Below are 11,225 nucleotides of genomic sequence, written 5' to 3' on the forward strand. Positions count from 1 at the left end.
AGGTACGGATTAAACTAAATGACCTCTAAGGTCTCTTGCAATTCTCAAAGTCTAAGATTCTATGAAACCTTATTATGTTTGCAATAGTGATGAGTCTGGAGTCCATAAACTCATGTTATAATGAACTTAATAGAATTAAGATTTAGAATAGTCAGAATTGATTGGTTCTTGGTGTAGTGGAAAGAACTCTTGATTAGAAATTGAGGGACCTAGTTTTCTGAATTCTAGTTCTGTCAGTTACTTTTGTGTGATTTTAGACATTACATCACTTCCACGCTGTGAACAAATTTTCCCATGTGTAAGATGAAGACATTGTTTCATTGATCTCTCTAAGGCCACTTCTAGGTCTAATTTCTATAATTCCCTCCCATCCACCTATTGACTCAATTCCTCCCCTTACTTACTCTATGCCTCCCAAAATCCATGGGGAAAGATTAAGTTCAAGATGAAAACATTCTTGACAAAGGGAACAAGAACCTGATAATCACAATAACATGTCAAAGGCTTCTAATAGGTCCTTCTCTATGGCTAAGGTTTCTTTGGTAATCAAACAAGGATTTTGAGGGCCTGAACTGGAGAAGATAGGAGGTTGGAGAAAAAACAGAGTATGAGGAGAAGAACCCCAAAATAAATTAGTAACTTTGAACGTGACCAATATCACTAGTTTGTCTTCACAAGGTCTTAGAGAAGAGACTTGAGCCTGTGACAATACTATGTGATGTTGATATTCATCCTTTATTCTTAAAGAAAGCCATGACATCAGGGTACCAGGTAGAACACTGAATGTGGAAGCAAACGATATGGATCATTGTTTTTTTAATCATTTCCTGTGTGACCTTGGCTAAATCTCTTAACTTCTCTGGGCCTGTTGCCTCAAAAATTCCCCCAGCAGTATACATCAACAGAGAAGTTGTTCTTTAGTCTTCTGTGAAATCTATCACTGAGAGAAAACATCATAAGTTCATGATCTGAGAGCTGAGAAGGACCTCAGAGGTCAACTTCATCTATTTTACTTTAGGAAACAGATAAGAGGTCAAATATCTTACCTAATATCACATAGATAATAAATGGAAGAGCTGGGATACAAAATCAGGTCTTATGATTCCAGTATTTTATTGTGCTGTCTCTCTCAATGCCTCCCAAAGCAGCCCTTATTTCAATTCAAATCAATGAACATGTATTAAATACTTACAAGATGCCAGTACTGTGCAAAGAACTTGGGAGATACAAAAAAAGGCACAGGACAGCTCCTTCCCACTAGTAGTTTAAAATCTAACTTTGGAATAGCTCTCCTCTTTTAAGGAAGTCTGTCCTTATGTTGAGCCTGGATTTGCTTCTCTGCATTTCCCTGATGGAAATTGTCCTTCTGACTATCCAGCCAAAATAGCTCAGTTGGGAGAGGGTTATAGATCCTTGGTTTGATCCTGGATTTTGTAGAAATTTTGGAGGATAAGCAGGTGGCACAGGGATAGGGCTATGGTTCTGAAGTCGAAACAAGTTCACATCTGACCTCAGAATTTGACCCGTCCTAGCTGTGACCTTTCACAAGTCACTTAAGTCTAATCGCTTCTCATCCTGGGTTATCTCCACTCGTCCTGATTCATATATGGTCACTGGACCCAGATGGCTCTGGAGGAGAAAGTGAGGCTGCTGACTTAGCACAACCTCCCTCCCCTCTAATCCAATTCATATGCTTGTCATTACATCACTTCCCTGATGTCATGGTCTTCTTTGAGAATGAAGGACAGACAAGCAGGGGGTTATTGGTTTTCTTTGTGACCACCACAACCATCCTAACTGGTGAGTTTCTCTTTTAATAACCAGACTGGCTATTAACTGGTTCTCTAGTCACTGGCAGACCCATGTTGAAAACACTTCAAGGTTAGTAGAAGAACCTTCCCTAGTTTCTAATGAATGGATAACTGAACAGATAGAGCCTTTCAGAACCCAGAATCACCTGTGGACTGTGCTGAAGCATCAGGGGGACGTCTTTGTATGATACATTTTATATGTGAATATAGCGGTATGTGCATTTATTCTTTCATTCAACAAACATATAGTAGATGATAATAATGTGCTTGATTAGTCCTATGGGAAGTGATAATGATAATAATAACCATAGCAACCACCACCATTTCCATAGTCAATTAAGTTTAGATCTGTCCTTTCTTTATGACTCCTAGGAAGTAGGTAGAAAAAAATATGATTGCTCCCATTTTGCAGAGGAGTGAACTCCTCAGGTGTGAACAGGGTCAAATAGCATCCGAGTCATAGTGTGAAGCCAGTTCTCTTGACTTCCTCTCCAGAACTTTTTTTACGTCACTACAATACTCCAAAGTAGAACGTCAAGTTCCTGCTCTTAAGGAGATAAGATAAATGTAGACTTTCTTAGAAGGAGACAGGCTGATAATATGGGAAATGCTGCAGACTTTAAGTTAGAATTCTGGTTTGGGATTCTTAATTCCCCCCATTTGTTTATCACTTGTGTGATATTGAGCAAAGTTGCCCTAACATTCTGAGTCTCAGGTTCTCTATCTATGATATGGGAATAATACCAGCAAACTGCTATTGTGAAACTCAAGAAAGATGATGCTGGCATTATGTAAGAAAATTGGCTATCTGTCATCAGGAAGTGGGGCTGCACAGAAAATGGATATGAAGGGTTAAGTTGAGTAATGGGTGGGATCCATCTGGATGGACTCAGGCTGGCAAAGAATTTCAAAGTGCCAGAGTGAAGGTCTTCTGGAGGCATAGGGACAAAAGTTTCTGGAGAGCTATAAGAAGGAAAAACCATCTTTCTTAGGAAATGTGGGCCCTCCTGTCATCCTGGGGCCCCAGTGTGACACTCATGGTTTGGATGGAAAACTACTGGATCTGCAGATAGAAGACCAGAAATAACACCTCAACTCTTACTAGAACGTAAGCTCCTTGAGGGTAGGTGTTACTTTTGTTTTCTGTTACACTTAGTCAAGTTCTGCTTTTAAGTCTCTGATTGGGGGGCTTCAGAGTGACCAAAAACATTCTTCTCAAAGATTTCTTTTTTTTTGTTGTTGTTTTGTTATTTTGGTTTTTTTTCTTTTTAGATTTTTGCAAGGCAATGGTGTTAAGTGGCTTGCCCAAGGCCACAAAGCTAGGTCATTATTGTGCCTGAGACCAGATTTAAACTCAGATACTCCTGACTCCAGGGCCAGTGCTCTATACACTGCACCACCTAGCACCCCCCCCTAAAAGCTTTCTTTTGCAGAGTGCTCTTTATTGTTTTTTCCCCTATAAGATTATAAATTTCTTGAGGGCAGGAACTATCTTTCTTTTGATTATTTGTATCCCTAATGTTTAGCACAGGTTCTGGCAGTTCACATTTAATAAATGTATCATAGCACAAGAGCTTAATAAATGTTGTTGGTTAATTGATTGATTGATTATGTGGCCTTCAACAGAGAAGGGAGGATGCAAGTTTGTCCTTAGCAGATTCTTATATCCTCTTGTGAAAGCCTAACCAAATAGTAATGCAAATCCTTCCAGCAATAGTTCTCTGTATCTCTCTAATTTCAGGGATCAGGGCAATGGATGGGAACAGAAATACCACAACTGTGACTGTATTCATCTTCCTGGGTTTTTCAGATCATCCCAAAATACAAATTGTCCTCTTTGTGCTATTCCTGGGGATCTACCTCATGACTCTGATTTGGAATCTGGGGCTCCTGACTCTGATTCGGATGGACTCCCACCTCCATACACCTATGTATTTCTTTCTCAGTAACCTATCCCTTGTAGACATATGCTACAGCTCCTCAACTACTCCCAAGATGCTAGCAGACACCATCACAAATCAGAAAACCATTTCCTTCCTAGGTTGTGCTGTTCAATATTTTGTCTTTTGTGCCATGGGGTTGACAGAATGCTTCCTCCTGGCTGCTATGGCCTATGACCGCTATGCTGCTGTATGCAATCCACTGCTCTACACTGCCATCATGTCCCACACACTCTGTCTCAAGATGGTGGGAGGCGCATTTATGGGTGGGTTTTTGAGTTCTCTGATTGAAACCTACTCTGTCTACCATCATCAGTTCTGTGGCCCTAACATCATCAATCATTTCTTCTGTGACCTTCCTCCTGTCTTGGCTTTATCTTGCTCTGACACCTTCACTAGCCAGATAGTGACCTTTCTTGTGGGGGTCACTGTAGGGGTAATGTCCGTCCTTGTGGTCCTCATCTCTTATATTTATATTGTTGCTGCTGTCTTGAACATCAGTTCCACCAAAGGTAGGTCTAAGGCCTTTAGCACTTGCGCATCTCATCTCACTGCTGTGACTCTATTCTATGGCTCTGGTCTCTTCATGTACATGCGCCCCCGCTCCAGCTATGCCCTAAGCAGGGACAAAATGGTATCAGTCTTCTATGCGGTGGTGATCCCTATGATGAATCCCATGATCTATAGCCTTAGAAACCAGGAGATTAAAAATGCCATGAAGAAAGTGATTGAGAGGGAATATGGAATTTCTCATCATCCCATTTACTTCTGAACCGGAGTCAAGGCTAGCATTTGAACTGTGAACTAAAAAGCTTTACAGAAGATGAGTAATAGTGAGTACAAACATACATAAATAATTCAATTTTGGGAAAAAAAAATTTAAATGCCTTTTGTCCAAAGAGTACTCTTCCAAAGTCTAAGGAAGTATGAAATTTAAGACATAGTCCCTACCTTCATGGAGTTCACATGGTATCAGTAAGATTCCTTTCGCCCATGAATTTTTCCCATCCCACTTGCCTCATTGGTATCGAAGACTATTGAGTGATTAGAACTTTATGTATATGACAGGGTTTTCTGTTCTCTATTAATGGTTCTTTGTCCTCCAAGACAATGAACTAGAAGATTCTTCTTGAGATCAGTGTTGCAGAACATTTAAATGTCCTTGATAAATTAGAAAGCTTGATTAACAAGAAAAGGGTACACTGAGAAGACTGAGAAATAGCCAAGACCAATGAGATGCAAAGACCAAATGGAAAAACTGACAGTGAATCTGATTCCAGTGTTTGTAACTGTCCACAGAAAAAAATTGTCCACAGAAAATCAATCTGATATAAAGCAGAGACAATAATCTATATTGGATAAAGGCTAGACTTGGAGTCAGAAGACCTGAGTTCAGTTTCTACTTCAGATATATACTAACTTGTAATAAAGGTTTTAATAAAGGGCAGCTAGGTATTGTAGTGAATAGAGTACTGACCTTGGAGTCAGGATAATGGAAGTTCGAATCCTGCCTCAGACACTAGACAGTGACTAGTTGTGTGATCTGTTTTTTTTTTTTAAGTTTTTGCAAGGCAATGGGGTTCAGTGGCTTGCCCAAGGCCACACAGCTAGGCAATTATTAAGTGTCTGAGGCCGAATTTGAACTCAGGTAACTTCTGACTCCAGGGCCAGTGCTCTATCCACTGTGCCACCTAGCCACCCCAAGTTGTATGATCTTGGGCAAATCACTTTATCCTGGTAAACTCTCATGCAGGATTATCTCCAGTCCTCCTGATTTGTATCTGGCCACTGGCTCCAGATGGTTCTGGAGGAGGAAGTGAGGCTGGTGACTTAGCACAGCCTCCCCCATCCCTCACTTAAATGCAATTCATGTGCTTGCTATGGCATCACTTCCCTGATATAATGGTCTTCTTCAAGGATTAAGACAAAGTCACTGAACTTCTCTAGTGTCAGTGAAATGGTAATGAAGTAATTGCAATGGATGGAATTAGATTTGATGGCCTTTAATATCTTTTCCACCTCCAAGCCTATGATCCAATGAAAATTTCAGGAAACACAAAGAAAAAGATAGTCCTTTAAGACTGAAATCCACCATTTTTGTGAGTCCAAGAATGGCAAAAAAGGTCCATTTTTAAAACATTAATATTTTTCTGCTAAAGAAGCCTGCATACCTATAAATCACTGTGTGTGTGTGTGTGTGTGTGTGTGTGTGTGTGTGTATGTGTGTGTGTAAAATAAAGGGTAAAAATGACTATAGCGATAGGACACATAAACTCAAAGTTAAAATGACATATCTACTACTTTAGGTTTATGGATCACTGTCATGAGTATATGCTCATTTGTAGCCAGTTTCTTCATCAAACAAGCATGTACGTTTTAAAATTTTATTTCTCTCTCTCTTTTTTAAAGGGTTAAGTGACTTGCCCAAGGTCACAGAGCTAGGTAATTATTTGTGTTTGAGGTTAGATTTGACTCCTGACTCCAGGGCTGGTGCTCCATCCACTGTACTACCTAGCTGTTCCTCTACTCAATGTTTTTCTAGAACAACATTCTTCATACATGCTTGTCTTTCTATAAAGCCTCCATGGACAATCCACCATGTTGCAAACGTTCCTCTTTTTTTAAAAATATATTTTGCCTCTGAATTCCTTTGAGGTCATAGTATTTAGTGATTTCAACCTTGGAAGATACTTTCAAGGACACCGAATCTGTCCTGCAGCTGAACAAAAATCCCCTCTACAACACTGTCAGTAAGAGCTAACTCAGCTGTCATTTTAAGACTTTTAGTGAAGTCCCTCCCGAGTCCCTTTTTGTTATTTTGGAGAGTCCTAATTATAAGGAAGTCTTTTCTAATACTAAGACAAAATCTACCTCTTCAGGTCCTGCTAATCCGTAGTCTTAGATATCTCTACCCTATTTTTTTTCACTGATATTATCAAGTATGGGAACATCATTAGAGAAAATCATCTCCCAGGGTCTACTGGACCCACTACAAACACATGTTCTTCAATTTCTACTGTTGTGTAGCAAAATGTTTCTCTCTCCCCTTCAGCAACAATTCCAAAATGCCTCTCTTTAAGCTCCCATTATTTCCTCTCCTCTTCCAGTAAGTGTCCTATTAAAAACTAGAGATCAACTGTGAGCTCCTTTGCCATTTTTCTCCATACCTCAAAAGCCTTCTGCTTCTTCACCTGTCCCTACTCTTTTTTTAAGTGTTTTTTTTTTTTTTTTTTGCCAGGCAAACAGAGTTAAGTGGCTTGCCCAAGGCCACACAGCTATATAATTACTATTAAGTGTCTGAGGCAAGATTTGAACCGAGGTACTCCTGACTCCGGGGCCGGTGCTCTGTCCACTGCGCCACCTAGCTGTCCCAGTCCCCTACTCTTTTACCCTCTATCTTGAGAAGAGGTAACCCTTATTCTTGCCAAGATTGACTTCTATACTTATTTATTCAAGCCCATTTTCCCTTTTGAATCAACAAAGAGCTTACCTCATCAATTTATGATTATTCTGGGTTTGCTTTTAATTTATGTTTCTATGTGTATCTGTCTCTGTCTTTTAAAATGTGTGACTATGTCTTTTTGTGTCTTCATGTCTTTCTTTCAATTTTCTTCTATATACTTTTCCATGATGTAAAAAAAAAACCCAACTTATTTTTGACACTCTTAAACTTCCAGAAAAAAATAATCATTCTAGGGTGGAACGGGAAAGAAGAGGAAGGAATAAGTATTTATTAGGCACTCCTAACATTGTATTAATTAATTGTTATCAATTTTCTCAAATTGAATAGCATAGTTACAGTTGAGGTAACAAGGTACACTAAGAATAAATGACTTGGGGGTGGCTAGGTGGCACAGTGGATAGAGCACCGGCCCCGGAGTCAGGAGGACCTGGGTTCAAATCCGGTCTCAGACACTTAATAATTACCTAGCTGTGTGGCCTTGGGCAAGCCACTTTAACCCCGTTTGCCTTGCAAAAAAAAAAAAAGAATAAATGACTTGACTCCAGGATCAATGCTCTATCCATTCTACCACCTAGTTAAATCTATACATACTCTGTTCATTTCTATAGTTCCTGTAGGTTCAAATATCATCTTAAGTAGATGAATGGCAAAATATTTATATTTATCTCTATTTATTTTACATATATCTATATCTCTGTCTATCACTAACTCTCCTGTTTATTTTCTCCTGAATTCTAGCCACACATCATTGGTTACCTGCTAGATACCTCTTCACAGGTATCTTATAACAACCTCAAATTTGATTTATCCAAAACAGAAACCATTATCTTCCCATCTAAACCTACATCTCTTCCAAATTTCCTATTTTTGTTGAAGTTGAAATTACCTAGATTTACTAACTGTAGTCATTTTTGTGTGCTGCTTAAGAAGTTGGAGAGATATAATTTCTGGCTAATTTAATGATTTTATTAATAATGCCAACATGTTTATTGGTAAAAGAATGGTCATTTGGCTATTGTTCTCTTATATCAAAGACAATCATGGCAACTCTTCAGTTGTAAATGGCCATTCGAGGGTGACAATCAATTCTGATTGATTAACAATTAATGAGAGAATGAATACTATAACGAGGGCCTGAAATTGTATAAGGGGGGAACCCTGGGATTCCCCAAATCTCTTGTTATTAATAATCATTCCTCTCACCTCTCTCTAATGTCTTTCATCCAATCGGTGTTTAAGTTTCATCTGTTCCTCCTTCACAATTCTGGCATCCACTCCCTTCTCTTGTTTCATAATAGCCTCACTTACAGCATCCTGCACACCTCCTCTTAACTGGATGCTTTTACAGATTAAGGAACGGTGTGCCTGCTTCCAGTGGCTCTATTCCAATTCCTTCACAAATTTCTACATGACCCCCCCAAATAATCTTTTAAGATATAAGTCAAATCTTGTCGCTACTCTGCTAGAACTTCAGTGGGTCCCCATTGCCTATTAAAATGCCTCAACCTGGTATATGATACTGCCCTATGAAATGTGAAGTTTGGCTATTCAATTAGACAGAATAAAAGTATTTGTGCATAAAGAAGAAGAAATGAGAACTTACGAATAACATAACACCTTTTGAAGGTGAAGGATTTGGTGAAAGAGTAAGGTAAATTTTTTCTTTAATAAAAACTAATAAAATCCAAATATAAAAATCAGAGTTTTCAGACAAAAGTAATTTGGTTATCAAAATAGAAAATTGATATCTTTTTGAGTAAAAAGACTTAAATAATGTTGTAATGAATGTAAGATGACACCTATCTCATATGTGAATAATTTGGTTTCAAGGGAAATAACTTTGTATACACTAAAAATTTATAAAATATTTATGTGAAACAGTTTAATTTTCAGAAACACTAAATGTTAAAAGGATTATGTTGCAACCTGAGAAAGGATGAGGCTGCAGGACTGTTGTGGTCCTTCAGCTCATCTTGATTGTTTTTAAAGCCTAAGTTGCTAAAATTCCCCAAATGATAAATAAATTCTTTAAGAATAAAAGATAAGAGGGGTGGCTAGGTGGTGTAGTGGATAACGCACCGGCCCTGGAGTCAGGAGTACCTGGGTTCAAATCCAGTCTCAGACACTTAATAATGACCTAGCTGTGTGGCTTTGAGCAAGCCACTTAACCCCATTTGCCTTGCAAAAACCTAAAAAAAGAATAAAAGATAAGTAAACAAGAATTTTACAACTAACAGAAAGGGAGAGTTTATGAATTTTTAGGGGAAAACAGGTACCAGGTGTCTCTGGTTTAACCCCCCAAAGTTATCAACCTAACTACTGGGCTCAAAAATTGGTAATAGTTGAAAATGGAGTAGGAGGGCAAAAGCTGAACAGGTGGTAAATATTTAACTTTGATGAAATTCTGAGAAGAAACGAACGGCAGGAAAGTGACCTGGCAAGGCTTCAGCTGCTAGTCCTTTATCTGGTCTTGCTGTTGAAAGAATACTGAATTGCATCTTAGTGCCAGACTGCGGGAGAGATCTCTTGTTCTCTGCTGCCCTCTCCTGTATGAAAGGAAAATGAAAACAGGGGAAGATTTTGCTGCTGTATTTTGTTGAGAGTTCTTAAGAAAATGCAGGATCATAGAGAGTAAAGTGTTGGTGGGGCTGTTTTGCATTGCCCAGAGGCCTGATGAACTGGGTAGTTCAAGTGGAATTCATAGCAATATTATAGAATAATACTTTTCAACTCCCTTTATAAGTGCCTAAGTATGAAAAGTGTTTGTCAATGCTTTATCATTTTGAAAGTAGAAAAAAGAAGACAATTTATTCTTCAAGAGGACTTCAAATTCTGAAAAACAGCAGAAGAGGAACAACAGACAGAGATGGACCTTCATGCGATACAGATGTCCCTCGAAGCTTACAGTTCACAGGAATAAGTTATCTCGAGAAGTTGGGTTTTCTATACTCATATAGCCATACCAGGTTTATGTAATTGTGTATCCATCATTCACAGATACCGACAGAGTTGTGTGACCCATTTTATATATGAACTATGATATATTTATTATTCCTTCATTGATTTATGCTGAGTAATTGTGATATGTTATTACTTTTACCTTATTGCTAAGAAAATGGTTGTATTTAAGACCTTATGGTGTCATCATTGCAAGTGAAAGATTTTATGTAAATGAAAGCACACTGGTGGGGGGTTAAGAGCTTTCTGGGTCAATAACCCCTCACTGGAATTCTATGAGAGTGCAACTGCATAATGGTGGCTCTTCTCAGGGAATTTAGATCTGCAAATATAAATAGTGTTAGGATAAGTGAATCAACCCAGTTTGTAAGTGGATGATTTCACTTCTTCAAGAGTTTACAATGTGGTCTAAGACAGAGATATCCCATTGCACATGTTCCACTTGCATTTGAAACTCTAACAAACAAGTTTCCACCCAGCTTTAAATGTTTTTTTCATATTACTTCTGTTTACAAGTCCCATAATCTAAATTGTATTACACAGTCCAAACTAAGCAACACTCTTGTCATTCATTATCCACCTCTGTGCATTTTTACAAGTTAATACTCAGGTCTGGAATGTCATCTTGTTTCATCTCTGTCTCAGGCTTCTCAGAATCCTTCATCTCAGTTCCAGAATCTTTAAAAACAATGGGAAAGATACTTTCAATACTCTCCATTATCATTTCTCTTTACTATGTTTAGCTGTATATATATATATACTGTATCTCTATAATGAAATGGAAACTCCTAGAAGACACATCTTTGTCTTTGTATGCTCGATGTTTACATAAGTGCATGGAATTTGTGAAGTTAAATGAATTAGGAAGTATCTAAAGTCTCTAGTCATCAAAGTAAGCAATTGCTGTATAAGATCATAGACAAAATAACATTTACCAAATAAAACTGATAGGAATATCACAGACATAAGTGCACATGCAGAGCTTAGGGTTGTTCTGTGGTATTTTTCATGGCAATGAAATAAAAAGACCTGCATTTCAATTCCCTCTTTCTA

General features: G+C 38.3%; 1 protein-coding gene across 1 annotated transcript; it reads left to right on the forward strand.

The window, feature by feature from the left end:
* The first annotated feature begins 3,563 nt into the window (after nucleotides 1–3,563).
* LOC141516660 (olfactory receptor 5A2-like) lies at nucleotides 3,564–4,523 on the forward strand. The gene has a single exon (XM_074227657.1). The coding sequence runs from the start codon at nucleotides 3,564–3,566 to the stop codon at nucleotides 4,521–4,523; it is 960 nt and encodes a 319-aa protein (XP_074083758.1).
* Nucleotides 4,524–11,225: the final 6,702 nt, after the last annotated feature.

Source organism: Macrotis lagotis, chromosome 3 (assembly GCF_037893015.1).
Source record: "Macrotis lagotis isolate mMagLag1 chromosome 3, bilby.v1.9.chrom.fasta, whole genome shotgun sequence".
Taxonomy (NCBI): Eukaryota; Metazoa; Chordata; class Mammalia; order Peramelemorphia; family Peramelidae; genus Macrotis; species Macrotis lagotis.